This window comes from Capricornis sumatraensis, chromosome 1 (genome assembly GCF_032405125.1).
Source record: "Capricornis sumatraensis isolate serow.1 chromosome 1, serow.2, whole genome shotgun sequence".
Lineage (NCBI taxonomy): Eukaryota > Metazoa > Chordata > Mammalia > Artiodactyla > Bovidae > Capricornis > Capricornis sumatraensis.
The window spans coordinates 261,387,776-261,406,563 of NC_091069.1; the positions used below are offsets into that span (position 1 = coordinate 261,387,776).

At 42.9% G+C, this 18,788-nt stretch overlaps 1 protein-coding gene across 2 annotated transcripts in view; it reads right to left on the reverse strand.

Annotated features, from left to right (window-relative positions):
* The window catches only part of SATB1 (SATB homeobox 1), a 75,233-nt gene extending 60,270 nt beyond the window's left edge, over positions 1–14,963 (reverse strand). For both annotated transcript variants that reach the window (XM_068973932.1, XM_068973941.1), the window contains exons 1-4: positions 14,753–14,963; positions 10,896–11,072; positions 10,009–10,135; positions 9,125–9,248 (exon numbers count right to left, since the gene is read on the reverse strand). In XM_068973932.1, the coding sequence (XP_068830033.1) occupies positions 9,125–9,248; positions 10,009–10,135; positions 10,896–11,072; positions 14,753–14,963 (639 nt within the window). The remainder of the gene's footprint in view (positions 1–9,124; positions 9,249–10,008; positions 10,136–10,895; positions 11,073–14,752) is intronic.
* Positions 14,964–18,788: the final 3,825 nt, after the last annotated feature.

Consider the following 18,788-nt stretch of genomic DNA (forward strand, 5'->3'; position numbering starts at 1 on the left):
TTTAAAAAGTGGGGAGAAAAGTTAAGTCTGGTTTTCAGCTTTCCATAGGGCCAAGAACTTTCCTTGGGAGTCTCATGAACCCAATGGAAGATCTTCCCACATACAAACTCCCCCAAAGAGGCTTGGAACTGCGGGGTCTGTACAAACCCTTGGGAGCAGGGCCCATGGGTCTGACTCAGATCCGATCCAATATTTCACAGAAGAGTGAGGGCTAAGTCATGGCCTCGGTTTCTGTGTTTTATGAGTTGTTAGCCAAGATCTCTCATGTCTACTAAAGAAAAATAAACCAATGTCACCTCTGGATGAGGTCATAGAGAAAAATCAAATTAATCTAGGTCATCTCTATCAACATTATGAAAAAGCTTCACCATTTAGGAAAATGCCAGATCCTGGTAATCACCTCTTTGGGAGTTATGATGAAGCGGCAAAAATGTGCTGGACAGGCTGTTGGTCACGAAATAAGGAGCCCTGTCCGTCCATGGTGGGGGCGTGAGTTCCACGCCGTGCTGGCACTCCCGCAGGAGGGTGGACAAACCACCCCCGAGGCCTGCTCTGGAACGGCTGAGCACTTATCTCCACCTGCAGCTCTCTCTGAGATCCAGTGATCCTGGCCCCGCTCACAGCTGACTTTTTAAACATCACATGTTTATAGCCCTAAATGGGGTCTCCAGTGCCAAATGTGGACTCTGGAGTCTCAGCTGACGGAGGGATGTTGTGAGCTAACACAGGGTGGTACTAAGTGTTAGCATTTCCATTTTGGCAGCATCAGCATCTTGGGCTACAAGTCACTTGATTCTGCTACTGACATTCCCCTCCTTTATACTTTCATCAACATAAGAAATAGACGAACAAATTGACTAATAGTAAAAAAGCGTGGATCTCAAATATGAGATGACTGAGACAAAATGAAAACTATCAGTCAGGCTGAAATACATGATTATAAAAGAAACATTTTAAATGCGCACAAAGTAAGTTGTTAATGACTGCGCTTAACAGTGACGTATACTTAGGTCTTCTACAGCATTTTTTCAGATCTCTGGGTCCTGTGTGCCTCCCGTGATTATTCTTCTGCTTACAAACATACAACTTTTGTACATACATTCAAGAACATCGCAATACAAGCAAAACTATGGGGCAGCTTGGAATATCAGTAGGTTTTCTTAGAGGAAAAGGCAGAAGTACATTAAGTAAACTAAAAAACCAGTAAGTGTTGTAGGAAAAAATATTTTGCAAAGTAAGGTATTATAGATAAGATTACAAATAAAATACTAATAAACTATGGACACAGTTTATTGGTTCACAAAATAAATGTGATGAAAACTCTATGAGGTTGTTTTAGTTTCACAAATGTTCCTGAGACCCTACTGTGTGCCAGATTCCTGAGTGTGATGATGGATAAAACCAAGTCCCTTTGTGACCACTGATGGTAGTGTTTTCAGAAACCCTACTCAGTCCACCTACGATCACAGAAAACATGGAAAGTACCACGGAGGGGGGATAAAGTGGGGTTTGGGCCTTGGATTAGGGTGCAGGGTTAAGGGCAGTTAATGTAACGCTGGGAGAAACACCCAGAGGACAGTCCCCGTGGGACAGCCTTCCCCCACTTACACCTGAAGCCTCATCGGAACTTTAGAATGATCTCAGGATGGCGCTAAAAGCATTCCTTAGACGTGAGCACGAGTTATAACACAGCCCTTTTTTCCACAAATGGAAAGTTCTTGGTTGTTTCCATTAAAAACAATGCTTGCCTCAAAATCTTCTATGTAGCAACAAAGTCTGTGAGACCTACCAGAGTGATTTCTAAGTCTCAAGCCCCCACGTTGCAGAAAAACAAGGAATGTTATAGTGTACTTTAGAACTGAGAGCTACTCTAAATGCTTTACAAGCACTAACTCATGCAATTCTCCTAAGAGTCCTGAAAAATTGGTACTATTATCTTGCTACTTTATAGACTGGAAAAATTGAGGCATGGAGAGTCACTTGCCTGAATTTACAGGTCAGTAATGACAGAGCTCACATTCTCAACTCCTATGGAATGAATGCTATTAGCGCACTCGTTATATGATGGCAAAGAGCAGTTGCTGATGAAATCTATCACTTCCAAAGACAGTTCCATTAGGAAATAAAAAGAGAATGAGATTACACTCTGTTCTACGCTAACATAACTGAAGAGATTCACTACATTTTGGGAAATACTTCTTGTGACGTTTCATGAAGTTAACACCTGTTCTGGTTAGCTCCACATTTTTTTCGTTGCACAGGAAGACACGCTGGATTAACAGGAAAATGGGACAAGCCTAGCACAGTCTGGATGGTACCCAATGAGGAAATACTGTCTTGTCATCTAGACAAGAATGTGATCGCAAACGGTGCTAATAATTAAAGCTTTCATCGTTCTTAACTTTCAACACATCATCTGGTTTGCCTCCTTAACCTCTCTGAGTAAACTCAAGTAGATTAGCATTTTATGGGAAAATACTGCCATACACGAGGAGAGCTTTTTTGAAAAGGAGAAGAAAAAAGATGATGACTAAAGCAGATGAAGTTTTAGAGTAAGAATAAGAGGTGGGAAAAAGACTCTTAAAGCAAGTTGGCCACCTTCTCTAGGGTGTGGAGCTCTGCAGCCTCCTCACTGTCCACGAGGAACCAGCTCCCGTAACAACACTGCGTATCAGGACTCAAGACAGTCTGGTATTTCTGGAGCGCCCTTTGTTGTAAGGATCCCAGGGTGCTGCACAATCACTGTGAGTTAAAATTAAAACTGAAGCACGTACAATTCCTAATAGGCACATTTTAAAAATGCTAAACAGAACAAATAACTTTTAAGTCTAGATTTAAAAGTCCCAACAGCCTGAGCATTCCTTACTTCAACTGGCATCGAGCCGCATAGCTGGCTGAAGCGCTCTCCTGTTACGTTCAAGGCGCCCTAATGTTTTCTTAATACCAGAGCACCTTATGATCTAGCAGTTTCCGAAGAAAAGGGAAAAAAAACTGGGTGCACACAGTGTCTGCTGGATTTATTCTGAATTGAGGGCTTCCTGTTTGTTGAGTTAGTTTGGGGCCCAAATCTGACATGAAATAAAGCAGGTTTAAAAAGCAAATCCAGATAAAGCCTAACTTGAAACTTAGGTAGTCATTCCAACGAACGAGCACTTTAAAACTTGCTCTCTTTGAGTAAGTAAATCTGATTGATTAGCATGGTTCTGGTCAACTCTAAAAAATTAAAAAGCAATCAGAAAATAACATGTAACAGGCTCTCTCTCAGACCATGGCTACACCTAAGCCTTGGCAGTGTTATTATTCTGCAAACCAGAAAAAAATAAGCAAGATGCACTCGTGGTAATCTTCCCTGCATTAGTGATTCTGAGGTCAAAGGAAACCTGTTCAGATCTAAAACAAAGCAAAGGTAAATATCTGTTAAGTGAAGACGAAGTGCTTACACATTGTTAAAGCACTCTAAATTGGCACGGCTTAACTCTTTTAGGTTTTACTATTGTGAGAAGCCAGTGGCCATACACTATTTGAGATCAATCCATTTGAAGTTAGATGCTTTATTAAGTTTGGCTTTTTAGAAAGGTTACAGGGAACAAATATCAAGCTATAATACAACCTTCACATATGTAAACAGCTAAAAATGAACCTGGGAGATGAGACGCAAAAAGGAAAATTCATAATTTGGAGGACGCACCTATCATAGACACTGTGGATGACATCATCAACAGAAGGGCCAGCTCACTGCCTAACTCGAAAGAGGTACTAGAGTGAAGTAACAGCTGGTTCAGAAAAGGAGGCAGAGAAAAATGACTCGGTGGAAGTCTGCCCCTAAAAGACTGGTTTACCATTTCCTTTATGGATCTCACCGTTAATACAATTGCTGAAAGTGGTAATAAAATCCAATTAGGATCAAGTACTTCAGTGCCTGGCAAAGCAGATACTCATAACCTCAGATTTCCATGAGCAGTAGGGTAAAAACTGGGGAAAGTTTTGTAATTTAAAGGAGGGATGGACTTCCTCAAAATGCATGCTATTTAACAGCAAGCTTAACAATCAAGATTTACAATATTCTGCTAGGAAGGGACAAGCACAAAATCCTACAAGCCCTGTCTCAAACAGTAAACTTTAGAGCTTGCTCACCGCATCAGGCCAGTGTATGACTAAGGTCGATATTTTCAAAGAAACATGGGAACTGCCCACTGCTTCCCACGCGAATACCTAACGTTGTCGTGGGGGTCGAAACAAAGGCTCTTAGCTCAATTATATACTTACTGGTTCAGACAGGGTGTGAAGCCAGGGAGAAGTGACTGGCACAGAGCTGTTACAGCCAACCCTTTCGGAACCTTCCAAACGCCAGATTACCCTAGAAGTCAGTCCCCGAGTTCTAAAGCACCCTCCCACGCTCTAAATTGAGGACATAATGGTATTTTTCAAGGGAGTCCACGTAAGAATGGCACAATCAAAGATGCAAAAACAAAATAGATGTTAAAGGAAACTTCCAGCAGTGAGAATAAACGCAATTGGAAAACTTTCATTATCAGCGCTTCAGAGAAACATGTTCTTTTATAAACCATCGAATTAACTGGAGAAAGACTTTTTAAAGTGTTTTTCTCTCCTTCCTTCCTTCCCTTCTCTCCATCCATCTATCCATCCACCCAAGGATAGCTAATTAAGCTCGCAGGTCTGGGGATCAATTGCCACCCCCACGCTTCACCTGTTCCATCACCATGGGGCGCGCTTAAACATCCCATGCCTCAGGTTCCTTAATGGAAAGTGAGGATATAAAACTACCTACCATTTACGGTGACAGGCATGCTCTTGATGCAAAAATACTAAAGGAAAGTTACCATTATTTGAACTACTAAGATGGTTATGCTTATTACTCCACAGGAAAACAGAATGCCTGTCACACAGCAGACTGTCGATACATACTTTCGAATGAATAAATATGTGAATAAATTTCATAGGTTAGATGCGCATGTGAAATGCAATATATGAATACTGATGCTGGATGTGCTCTGGAGACAATGTGATTATTAATACTTTTTTTTTTTTCAGAAACATCATTCTGGTTTAAAAATTATGGAAAAATACAAAGTACAGTTATATATATATATCTATATATATCTCCTAATGAGTAGAGTTTTTCTAAATTGGTGCTTTGTATAATACAGACTGAAAATCAGCTGAACACAGGGGTTTATTAATGTCTATGGAAATGATTATCAAGTTTCAGAGAGAGGACCTGGATAAACGCTAAGCTTCAGGAGGGCAAGGTGGTTGGTTTGTTTATTTTTCCAGTACCTTATAAAAAGTCTGAGGCATGCAGGATGCCTAGATGCTGTCAGGAAAAGGAAAACTAAAAAATCATTTTTCCCCATATTATTTCTAAATGGAACGTTCGAATTTATATTCATTTTATGTATCTTTTGTTGCTTGAAAACAAAAATGACAGTTCTCACTTTATGGAGAACTCAGGCTTGGAGGTACTCTTCCCAGGTGAGAAAAGAAACAGAAAGAACCAACCCCTTAAAAATCTGAAAGTGGGGATGTGCACGCATGAACCAAGTGTGCACGTGTGCCTGGTGGGAGTGGGTGGTAAAAATGCACACGTATCAGATTTAGGTCAGGAATACCTGACCTAACATTTTTAGAAGGAAGACACTAGGTTGGCAGAAGTAATAACGCAACTTTCCTCATGATACTTTTAACAAAATGAACCTATCCTTGTATCAAAGGTATGGATATTTACCTAGTGGTCAAGTTCAATTTTCAAAACTTCAGGGAAAACTAAAACCAAGATGAAATGTTTTGTTGTAAATCAAAATATTTACTTTTTTCAAATCCCAATTTATTGATACCTTCCAAACACATGGTCTCTGAGTTCCTATGACCTTAAACGTTCTTGTCCCCCCAAGTCAGACTTCAATCTCTCCTCCCTACTTGCAGGTCTGAATACAAAACCCACCTTATCTAAGCACCTCCACTGAAAAAGCAAGTGTAACAGCAAAATGCCCCATCTCAGAGCTCTGGGCTGATGGCTTCTTACGCCTGAGAACAGTTTACAAAAATAATCACGTGGTACAAAAACGTAATGATGTCAATCTATCTGGGCAGATGAGAAAAAGCAGCCACAGAAATGAAGGTCTGAGCTATGAATCAAACCACATGCACACTTTCGGAATTTCTACAGCTCGAGAAACCCTGGCAGAGATTATCCGAGACATTACTGCAGCCAAACCTATGCGTCCACTTTAAAGTCAACACGTTAAAACTTAACGCTAGGAAAGGACTTCTGGGTCAGTCACCAGCCAGCATGACGACTTTAACGTCCAGGGACCCTGGCTCTGAAGAGGAGTCTGCGAAGGATAGTATATCCCGGTTCTGTGATTCCGAGTGCAAACTGGGCTTGCCCTTGTCGAGTGTGGCACGATCCTCCTGGGGGCTGGGGCAGACTGCGGGCTGCCCGCCCCTCCCCTCCCACCTCTACTCAGGAATCGGAGCCACTGGCCACAGGGTGGGCATGCCGCTCAGTGTATGGCTAAGGCACCATTTCTAAGACTTCAACGATATCAAGCAAAACCAAAGCATTAATACACAGCAACATGTGCATGCCTGACAGGCTCAGAGTTCTCACGTGAATGAATCACAACTCCACAGAGAGGGAGAAGGTCTTAGGCGCGAGCCTCTCTCGCTGCCAGGCGCCCTTCTGTACAAGGCTGAAGCGGCACTTATCTGCTGGGCCTCCTTCAGGGCTGCACCTTCACCTCCGCATCGCACCGGGGAGGAGAGAACAGCAGCTTCACCCCGTGCAGCGCGTGTTCGGGGCTGAGGTCTCAGATGCCTGCGCTCCCTCTAACTAATAGCTCCGGACACAAGAGAAAATGAAGAAGCGTAATTAAAACATTCCGAACTGAGTATCAGATTCATAAATTCATTCTGGAGAAAGAAACAGAAGATGCTGCCACAGAACAGAAAATAACTCCCCCATTTAGAGCACAGGTTGCCCTTTCTCATAATAATATTAATTTCAAGTATTTTCTGCCACTGCTGAACGACATATATCTTTCTTTCCAAATTGTTTTGCAAAAGAAAGGAAGACTGTAATTACAACTGATGTTGGCATTACAGCCTGGTCTCACCACTGAAGGATGGCAGCGGGGTCCCCAGCCATATAGGCCCATGCGTTCCACTTGAGGCCTCTTTACAGAAATTCATCCCCATCTGACTCCAAAATCCAGTCCTGAATTTTATTTTGTCATTCTGTTTAATGCTATAATTGTTTTATTCAATTAATTACCCATGATAACATTAAGTAAACTCACAACTGTATTTGTAAGCTAGAGTGAGGTGGAGTTTATTGGCTGAATGTTGCTGCCATGTAACCATTAGTTCTCACCACCTGTATCAATACTCAAGCTAGCATCCTCTTCTCCAGCTCACAGTAAATGCCTTGAACCTTTGCCTGAATTCACTTCCCAAATCAATGGGACATTCAGTAACGTGAAGATACGTGAGATTCCTATACTGGGCCTTTATACTTATTTTTAATGCTGAGTTAAAACCTTTATTCCTAGGACATTTCAAATTTCAAATCCTAGAGACCAAACTGACAGGTTATCTGGAGTTGTCTGCAAAAGCCAAAGTCCCAGAGATAAGGGTCACCTGCTTCATTATATCATCCTATTGATGCAACTGTGTTTAATTAGTCTAAATTATTTTTACTCGATGGTTATAAATTCACATCCTCTCTACTCAAAGAGTGAGATGGAGAATAGGAGGAGATCCGCTAAAGTGTCAACAGGACTTTGATTTTCAAGAAATGGACTTAACACCAGAGAATATTTCACCTGTGGCTACAAATTACTTTAAAAGAATATAAAAAGCCATCATTTCTTTTAAGCTTAATTCATTTGCTTCATTCCCATAATTGCTAACAAATATCCAAGTAAAGCTGATGGGCTGTAATGTAGTAAATGCACGGAGCTTTCATGGAAGAAGAGCACAAACGCCCACAAGCTCCCTTCCAAAGGCACCCATGTGTCTTCACAGCCATCACATCGGAAACAAACTTGGAGCAATTCTCTACTGCAGAAATATTTACAGCAGTCACACAGCTCATGTTCAAGTACCTGAGAGGCTTGGCACTCAGGCTTATATACTAACCTTGCATTGAAAGAAAAACGTTAGCAAAAATTCAGTAAAAATCTAGTTAGACCAGCATCTCAAGTATACTCTCTGGTGGCGTGACCTTCAGAGGCGAGGGCCCCCGGAGAGAGTCGGCATGAAGGCACAGCAAGGTCAGGACCACACAAGCTCGAAGGGCAGGCTCAGAGTGCCCTTTTCTTTTAAAATCAACTGCACAGCATCAGAAGTGATGCTCAGCTTTACACCTAGAAACTGAGGCAGTCTCTCACCAGAGTTATCGCCCCTCTACCAAAATTCATCCTAAAAACTCAAATACAATAATAATAAATCTCCGTCTCATTTCAGAAACCCCTGACAGTATGACAGGCATCTCAGAGGAAAACATATGACCCCACTAAAGAAAAGAAAAAAAGTGGGGGGGGGAGGGTTGAACCAATGGATAAAACTGGTGACAGAATCCTGATGAATAATAACTATCTAACCTTTAATTAGAGAGAAGAGATTTGTTCTCTGTGTAATTTTTTTTCTAAATTCTATTTCTTCTTCTTTCTCCTTTGTGTGGTAATGAAGAAAGTACCTAGAAGCTATTCTGTTCCTTTATTCAGGTAGCATGGCAACGTTCTGCAAAGTAACACTTCCAAGGCGCTTCCTGGCATCCAGGGGTTCCAGGAAGGTACCCCACCCTTATTCCCTCAAATACGGGCCCTCAGGACAACAAAGCGTCCAATCTCAGAGCACTCAGAGGAGGGATCTACACGTGAGCTAGCGCAAAGTTCTGCTGAGTGGCTTCCCTCCCCTTTCTTTCCCACACTGTTCAGGATGAATCGCGCACACTTCTGAAAGTCACTGGTGGTCAAGTCACTTTGCATTTTGGGGAGATTCTTGCTTCCGATACCAGCTGTTTTAGACTATGGCTTTCCACGACTCCTCCAACGAGGCTGCCCTCAATGGCTTGTCATTTAGTACCAGTGATGCCCAGTACCTGTGAGAGGGGGCACTCCTTCGCCAAGGAGCTCTGATTCATATCCTTCAGCAAGTCCTTCAGCGCATTCCTCACAGTGGTGTGCGACCACTGCTCGGGAGGCAGGTCTTCCAGTTTGGGGCAACTGTTGGAGACACAGATTAGAAAGGGGATTATGACAAGATTGCATCCCGCTGCAGAACATTCCTTTAAGACAGACAGATTTCATTTTGCGCATCAAACAGATGCATCTGGAGATTGCTCTCGGTCTCCTGATTGTTCCGATTAGTTAATTACTTTATACAACACATCTGCTGTATCGATGCATGAATTATACATCAGCTGCCTGTGGTGGCTATTTTTCCATGTTACTTCTACCTTCCTGCTCGGATGCGCTTGGGAAGACAATTTAAGGTGTACTGCTTTCTCAAGAGCCATCGTGAAAACACGAACGTGGGAACCGTTTTCCCTTCAGGACTCCGCTCGTACGAATTAAGACAGTTAAAAAAAATCATATAAATAAATAAGAGCTCGGCAATAGTGAATAAGGCATTCTTTCACAAAGTGTACACAGATGGCACTGTTCATGATATGCAAAAATATTTTTCTCTTAAGTAAACTTTATGTAAAATGCCTTCTCGCAATGCATCATTTAATTGATTACACAGAAAAAGTCTTGTCTTTTGATAACCTGCACAAGTAGATGCATTTGGGGGGAACACTGCTTCTAAACGATGGGCTCAGATTAGGAAGATAAAGGAGAAAGGGGGGAGGTGGCAAAATCGATTGGGGTTGGCCTCTCTGAAATGCAGGGCGAGTCACAGCTGAAGGCTGGCCAGAGATACTTTGTTTCAAACGATCAGGTGAGTAGAACGTTCTGGGCTGGAACCGCTTTTCTGACTCACCTGTGCAGCTGAATTTTCAATGTGACCACATGATACACATCCTGAAGCATATCTGCTACCGTAGCGTCGGGGGCATCTGTCACGTAAGACAGGGGGACTGGGTTCCACTTCCCGACCTGGATCAGCCCTGTTCCAGATAAAGAGCGCGTGTCACTCAGGTCTGGCCCTTCAGATAACCTATCCAGTGCAAGCCTGCTTTTCATTGCCCCCACCACAAGCAATACCGTTACTTCTGTCTGAATGATTCCCTTCCCTCCAAAAGGCAGGTCAGTGAAAATATGCTCAGCTTAGTTTTCCAAACTGTGAAATTATGTAAATGACGGTGGGGCTGTTTATTATTTTGGAAATAAAACCCCATCAATAAAACCTAGGCAGAGGCCACATTTTCCTAACTTACAGGAAGTTCTAATAAGACATAGCTGAACCAGTTCTAAATGGCTTTACGATTTAGATAAGATTCTCGATTGCAATGGGAATCAGCATTGAAAAATACTTTACAGCCCATAAAACCATCAGAAACAGAATAAAAGAAACAGAACTAGATATTCAGTCATAAATGCAAATTGACTCTCAACAGTCCATCTGCTCAGATACGCTCCTCACTTCCTTGTGGGTCCTCAGTGGAGCAGATTATTAAGGTCAATAAGCTTACTAATGATTCAGCTGAAGTAATTTAAAAAAAAAACCTACCTCCACATTCCACATGAGCAAAATGCGTGTTAACTAAACCAAACCGAATTAAGCCGATTTTTTAAAGCCACAGTCTAGAAGGAACCCATGTAACACACAGGCTACAGTTCTTTGAATGAAAATATTCAGATGCTTTCTCTGCAAGGTAAACAAAGGATGCCAAGCAATTTCCCCAACCCCGTGGATGCATTATTTACCTTTGGCCTGGGCAGCAGAGCTATGTGAATAACCCAGAGACAGCAAGGCCATTTCTATCAGCTGGTTGAAAAGCATGTCCTTCCTCACCAACACAAATTCTGCATGCTCCTCCTTGCAATCGTATTCAATGGCATTTTCATAATGTTCTACCACGCAGAAAACCGGGAGCATGGTTCCTATCAAGGAGACGGAGGAAAAAGAGACGCAAACCAACGAATTTCAGCAACACAGTCTGGGGGCGGGGGGGTGGGGAGTGGGGGGAAGGAGGGAAAAAAATGAAGCCATGAAAATAAATCTTCACCACCACGAGAGAATGCAAGACTGGCACGGAGACCCGGGCATACAGACACAAACACACACCTTCTCTTTTTATTTTTTAAGTTGTAAGAGAAATGTTGAAATAGAATATGAACTTGGCCCTGAGGTAACGTGGGCTCTAATTTTAACAGAGCATTTCCCCAAACCAATTAATGCAGAATTACCTTTCTGATCAAATCATAAGGCTGACAGGAGAGGAGTAAGGGTCTGGTCTGATCTGCTGTGAGTGGAACCTGGTGTGCAAATGTAATTCACTCAGCTCAGCTTCGAAAGAACCCATCTTCATGCTTCCTACATGCTGTTGTTAGGATTCAACTTTCCCTGTCTATGTCCAATAGCTTTGATTATAAAATCATGAGCATTCGCCTCCTTCTTTAAGATCTTTACGTTGAGGCCACAGAAGAAACACAACTTAACCCAACTGAAGTTCGTAACACAGGCTTTCAACACGTGCACACTGCAGATGACTAATACTCACTTTGATGGCTACTCATTTAACCTGCCTAAAAGGACATCACGGTAACCACAGGTCTTTAAAACGAACCATCTCTGCTCTAGCAAATGGGGTAAGGATGAGAGCAAAGGAAACCGTCCTCATCAGGGTGTCTCAAGATACAGGAATCTGCAGAGACGAGATGTGCTCTCTGTTCACTGTAATCCCAGGTAATAACTCAGGAGCCAGATGGTTAATAAACACAGGCCACACCACACCACTGTCAGCAAAGAGGCTTCTAGAAACAGAAATCACGGAACGCTGTCGTCCTCGAGGTGTTTACACAGCGCACTGTCAGACTTCCAGTGATAAACGGAAAAGGGTTAAAAGCAGATGCAGCGGAGAGCACTGTGGCACGTGGCCAGGAGGGCACCATCCTGAGCATAAATGATGACAAAGGTTACTGCGCCAGGGCATCCGGGACCCCCAGTGCCTCTCTAAGCTCTGTCCTCTGCATTCACAGAAGCCAACCAACTTCTGAAGGTGTCCAGGGCCGGCAAAGCAGAGCTAAAAACCCAGGGTTTCCTCCTGACACCAGAGATGCCCTTTAAAAACGCCCTATTTGCTTGTTTCTGCTGAACAAAGCCGGCAGGAAAAGCAGGCACCGTCTTCTACATGGCATCTACACCACAGCTTCAGTGAACTGTTCACAAGAGATTCTAGTTCTGACAAATAAACCCCTTTAGGTTTACTTAGAAAAGCTCACAAACTCATTTGGAGGGACCCAACAGGCTAGGCATGAAAAACAAGCTGTGGAGCTTGCCAATATCCTTGTCATTCATTCGGCTGTTTTTATACCAGAGAGAGAACCCGTCAGGGATCAGAAGGAGACTGGGAGAGACCACGGCAGAAACAGCAATATGCAAACTGGTGATTTCTTCCTTGGCTGGAAGGTACTCTGGCAAAACCTCCTAAACAAACAAACAAAAAAACCTCCAACCCCTTTCCTTGAGGTGCGCTTTCTCAACCCAGCCACACTCACTATCTGGCACCTGTCAAGCAGAAACGCTGCACGTGAAAAAGAAGATAAAACACCACCACCACCAACACAAGGCTGGAGGCATTTTGTTGCTTCAAGCAAGCAGAGAACCTTCTACAATTAAAGTGCATTTTTAAAATGTCACTACAAATGCAACGCTTGGGAAAAAAAAAAGCGGCACTTGAGCAGGAAGTGAAATTATTGTACTTGGGTTTCTCCTCCCTCTATCCTGAGGTCTTCAAAGAGTTGGGTTACTAACACAACAAAAAACACAGGCATTGATTTTTCCTCTTATAGAATGATACAGACCTGGGCTGCTCTTTGCTGCTCCTCAGACCTGGGAGATAACTGAAGGTTTTTTAGACTGTTGAAATAAACGAGAGTCGCTCTGGATTTTAGAGGGACCCTGTAAGATCGTTAAGGTGGCTGCTGATAAGGTGACAATCGTAGACTTTAATTTTCAATCTGACTGCTTAACTCTTCCAGCAAACTGTCATGCGCTCCTCCTGATACTGTGAGTCAGGCTGCACAGGAGCCTTCTCTGAACCGATTGTTTGTGTGAGTGTTTGGCGAGGCTTCCAACTCCAGCAACTTCATAACCTTCCAGTATGGAAAGGGGAGTACGCTGGTCACTGCTGACTGCTAAAAATACCGCATGATTTAAACCTGGAGGCAGTCTTAGAAGCTTTTGCTGAAGGTTTATGAGCCTGTGTAAACAGCACGTCTGCCATAAGGAGCAGTGAAGTCTGTAGAATCCTTGTCTAAAACTGTCCTGGCATTAAAGTTTGCTGTGCAAATATCACATAATACCAGAGACAGCTGAAATCTCCTATTTAGGAATTTATGGAACTTATATGTTTGCAGGCGTCAGAAAGTCTTTTTTATAGAGCCCCAGTGCTTCGCAGTACAATATTAATGCACTCTGTTTGAAAAGCCATAATAAATTATATTTTTAATGCTCTTACCCTTGGCTTTCTTAAGACGCATACATTCTTGGCAAACAATCAATAAATAGGGTAATCATGAGGAGAGGCCAAAGAATTTGCTGAAGTGCTGTTTTTCCATTTTTAATAGATAAAGATCTAACAATACGGACTGCTGTGTCTGTTCATTTCAGGATCAATATATTCTTTGTTTTCGCCAAACCAAGGAAAAAATAAATGATTGTATGATAAATGTTATGCATCAAACACAATGAAATTCCTCTGCCTGCTAACTTTATCTACTTAATATTCTTGGTTGTTACAAGATGGCATTTTTATCCTTTGCTTTAGCAAATGTAAGGAAAATCTGAATCCCATACACAGTTATTCAGAGACAAATAAAGACCTTCTAAGGCCCACACGTTATGCCCAGGATAGACACTGATTTACAGAGACAACAGTGCCAAATGCAGTCAAAGTGGTTAAACTCCATCACTGTAACACAAAATTGGCCAAGAGGAGTCACACCGCTGCACAGCCCCTCCTTATTAACGTGTTTAAATCTGCCCTTCTATCCGAAACACCCAATTATAGCAAAAGGGAAACACCAGAATTATCAGGGTTTTAGCTACTAAGGAATGAAGTTGCTCTTAAGAAAACAAACCACAAAAAAAAAAAAAAAAAATCACAAAACGTTTACATCATATCACAGAAGACTTCCATTATCTGTGAAACTGCCTTACAACCAGTAAACCCTGAAAAAGCTAGGTCCGTCCTCAGTTTAAAGGGCTCATGCTCAAGCAGGGTTAGTTTCAGCAATAGCCACCTCCACACCCCCTTCTACAACACCAGCTTATCAGCGGAAGGCTTGTATAACTGAGACCATCAGACTTAATTCAGTCCTTATCACCACAGCGTCCAAAGACTCCAGTCTGCAGCTGTGGGAGACGCTCTGCTGAAGCACGAAGCCCACACTTTCAGACACGCCTGACGCTGCAACCAGAAATGTGACTACTTTCAGATCAGAAAAGAGAACCGAGGAGAACACACAAAGCCAGGCTCTGCCTGTCCACCCCCGCACCAGGCGGTGCTGGGTGGACACCGGACTTGCGGCTCTCCAGGATTTGGCTTGAGGGTATTTACCTTTCCTAAGGTTGCTTTTCATCAGATGGCCCGAGTGTTTCAAAGGCACTCCCTGCATTTTTGCACCTGTACTCCCAAGCCTTCCTCTTCCTAGCGGGCTCCCGTTCTGTTCCAGGCGGGCAATCTTGGCTGGTGGACCCTTCGGATCACTCACATTGTTAGACATTTCTGAATGTTCTTTCCCCTGAGTTGCCTCGTTCAAATGATCCATACTCAGTTACTCTCTAAAGATCACCTGCGAGAATTTAAGAAGAAGACATGTTACAATTGGGTGGGGGTCTCCACACGCCCCCTCCTTCTCTGTGTATATATAACGCATGTACATATTTTATCCCTGGATATTTCACTCCACAAATATAATGTATTTGTAAGACTGCTTAACCAGACATATAATGCAGAGGTTACTCTACTCTCTAGATCACAGCATTATATTTCCATTCAAGTTAACAGAATAATGTGTGGAAATTGTATCAACACACATGAACAAAAAGATAATTTGTCACCTACCAGCAAAACTATGTGTGTAGGGGGGTGGGGGGTGGGGGGGGATTATTTTTAGAACAAGAATTAGGACAAGTGTAGCTAACAGGAAAATAACAAATTGTATTTATGTAGTCCCAATTTTTAAAAATGAGAAACTTAATACAGAACATAATAATGACACTTTAGTCAAAGATGGAAAGATTATTTTATCAGTCCAAGAGATTAGTTAGAGCTGTTATATTTTTTATATATATTTTAATTCTCATGAAGGAAAAATAGATTCATATGTATATATACCACCTCAAAAGAAGGCAGCAGACAACTGCTTTTTAAACTCTCTATTGGCTTCATGTTTAATGTGTAGAAAAAGTTTTCTACTGCCAACGTATCAAGAGTTACATGACCTGTTTTAAAGATTCAGTCAAGTCTTGGCTCAAACAGGCAATTGGATCATTCCATCCCTAACCCAGTGGATACAAATGGAGGATTTCTTCAAAGAGCCCTGATACTGAAGTATTGCAACTCATGTATCTTAGAGCTAACATTTAGGTATTCTTTTGTAATAGAATGCTGTTAACTATGTAAATACCAAAAATTTTGAAAACATTTTGTAACATACACATTAGAGTGAAGTGCTAAACTTGCTTTGAAAGAAAGCTTGTTAATTTTGGTAAAACAAAATATCCAGTGTTCAAAAATAATCTCAGCAGGCAATGAAGTCAACATTTCAATTAACTCCAGAAAAAAATGAACAGATAATGATTTTTTTCAGTTGTATTATACTTTGGACATCAATTTTCATACTGTTTATAGTCAAGCAGTTAGTACATTTTCAAAATCACTTCTGCAATAGTTCTAACACTGATAAAAACAGGTGAGTAGGATTATTTTATGAATTTTCATGGTGCTTGAAGTATTGAGTTCACCAATACTAAGGGAAAGAGAATCATACTCAGAAAAAAGAGAGAATATGATAATTATCACTTTCCTCCAGCTGTTTGGTAATTTGACATATCTTGCACATTTATATATATATATGCATATATATAAAATATGAAGAAGCTACTTTGATACAGATTTGAAAGCGAGCTTAAATTATTAGCAGGGCCTTTCTGGAGGCATTGCTTTCCCCTCTGATTAACCGTTACTGTGTCCACTATAATTAAGGAAAGAGGTGATGGGGAGGGGGAAGCAATGATAATCTCTAAGTTTAAAAGCAACCTTAAGAATCCCAGTTGAAGAACTGTTAAGTTAGAGAAATAATGGCTATTTATCCTTGTACTCCAAGGTGGCACACAGAGACCAAAGGTTTACCGTTGATCGAGGTCCCATCTGTTTTTGGTTATGAGGTTCATTAACAATAAATGTGCCTCTTTTAACCACTTTTTATCAAGATTACTCTTTCCATTACACTAAACTGTAGTCTAAAGCCAAAATTAGTGGTGATTATTAACTTACTCAAAACACTCTTTATAACCCTTCATGTGGGTTATAATACAGAACTACTTTTCCTGAAATTGGCTGCCTTACCCTAAAGCAGAAGATGAATTTTAAAACATATGATTTGAAAAGAAAATACTTAACCCGTGTGGCAATTTAAGAGCCAAAAAAAAAAAAAAAAAGAGAGAGAGAGAGGATGAGTAGGCAACGGCATCAAAGTTAATGCTACAAAACGTATTAAATAGTCATGAGGCTTAACAGCATTATAAACTGTGAAGTGATAGATGATAATTTAGTTAATGTATTGACAATCAAAACATCATATAGGTCATGCAAAATTGTCCTTCGAATGAATACCCACCTATAAGCAGCTATTAAACACTCAGTCATCTTGTAAAAAGCTTTACATTATAAAGCAAAATTACATGCACATAAAACACCCAATTTACTCATTTAAACTCTATGCCCAAGGCTAAAGTTCACCAAACCTGAGTTTGGATTTGCAAAGAGCAACCTCCGCGGGGCCTGCTGGACTGACTGCATGGGAGCAAACTAAAGTCTCAACAGACGCCAGGCTGGAGAGTTTCTTGTGAGTTACACATTTTAAAAACCGATTTCACTGTGATGTCTGGCTGGCACATTGAAAGCAGGCTACTTTCTCCAAACCCCACTTCCCTGTCCATAAACGAAGTCCATATATGTTCATTAACGAATTAAACAGCGAACTCAGACACAGCAATTATTTCCTTTAAAAAGAAAGAGCAAAGCACGAAATTCCGGTTTCAAGAACCTATTTTTTTGCAGTGTGGGAGCCTTTTCAACGAGTTCCCTGCTGAATCGCCTCCTTCGCCCCCACACAACCCCATAATCACATTTTGAGAGACTGTGCCCTTATCCGTTCCATATGGCCGGCACGATCCAGGCCAAGCTTTCACTGTGACCTTTTAAAGAGACAAAGAAGCAAAGTACTATCTAGAAACAGAAACGCTGCAGTTTTACTGAGTGAAATGAGCAAAACCAACCTGAAACTCACCACTTCAAAACTTGACAGCATATAAATAACAAAAACAAAGGAGATTTCCTTTGCAGCCCGGGTTCTCGAAGAGAAGTTCAAGAATGATGTTTTCTATGTCCTTTTTTTTTTTTAATTAAAAAAAAAAAAAAAAAAGCAGCAGCAGACCTGAAGGCGACTTCCCCTGAAATTGTATTATTTTCTCTTCCTTTACCCTCGCCCCCCTAAGCGGGGTGAAGGCAGATAAGCGTCTGGAAGAGTAGCCATGGGAGAGAGGGGTTAAGGTGGGGGGGGGGGGGGAATCACAATTGGACAAACAGCATATATGGTTTGTAAAATGTCTAACCTCGGAGAACGGGGTTTTCGGTGGGGGAGGAGGGGAGAGCGCGAAGGAGGGAGGAGGGGGGAGACAGAATTGATCTGACAAGTGATTCGTTGGGGGGAAATCGTAAAAACAAAGCCAAACCCGTTCGGAGCAGTACGCGGCGGCGGTGCTGGGGAGGCGAGGTGGGCACCGGGGATTCTCTTAAAAAGAAAAAGGGGGAAAAAAAAAAAAAAAACAAATCCAAACAAACCTCGGCGGCCGAGGTCTGCAGAAGCGCCCCCCGCCCGCCGGGGCTCTCCCGGGCGCCGGCCGAAAGTCCGCCCGGCCGTGGCCCCCTCCTCCTGCCGCCCCGCGCGCGCGGCTGGGGGGCCGGCTAGCCTCCCCCCGCCCGCTCCCCGAGAACCGCGCCGGAGAGTAACCGACCTGCAACTTTCTTCCCGCAGCCTTGGGCCCCGCGCGGGGCATCTAGCGAGGGGCCGGGGGCGCCGGGGGCCGCAGGGCGCGCAGGAAGCCCCGGCGAGGCACTGGGGCGCCACTTTGGAGCCGGCCCTCGCGGACGAGCGCCCCGAGGACCCCCCCGCGGCCCATGGACGCGGGGCCGCGAGCGTCTGAGGAGCCGGGAGAGTGAGGCGGGGGGGGGGGGCCCGGGGAGGGGGCCGGAGGGCGCCCCCGCCGCCTGCCCGCCGCCCCCCGAAAGTCGCGGAGCCCTCGCTCAGCCGGAGTCCGAGGTAAACACACCCGGCCCCACAATGGCCCCGGGGCGCGGGGGGCCCGGA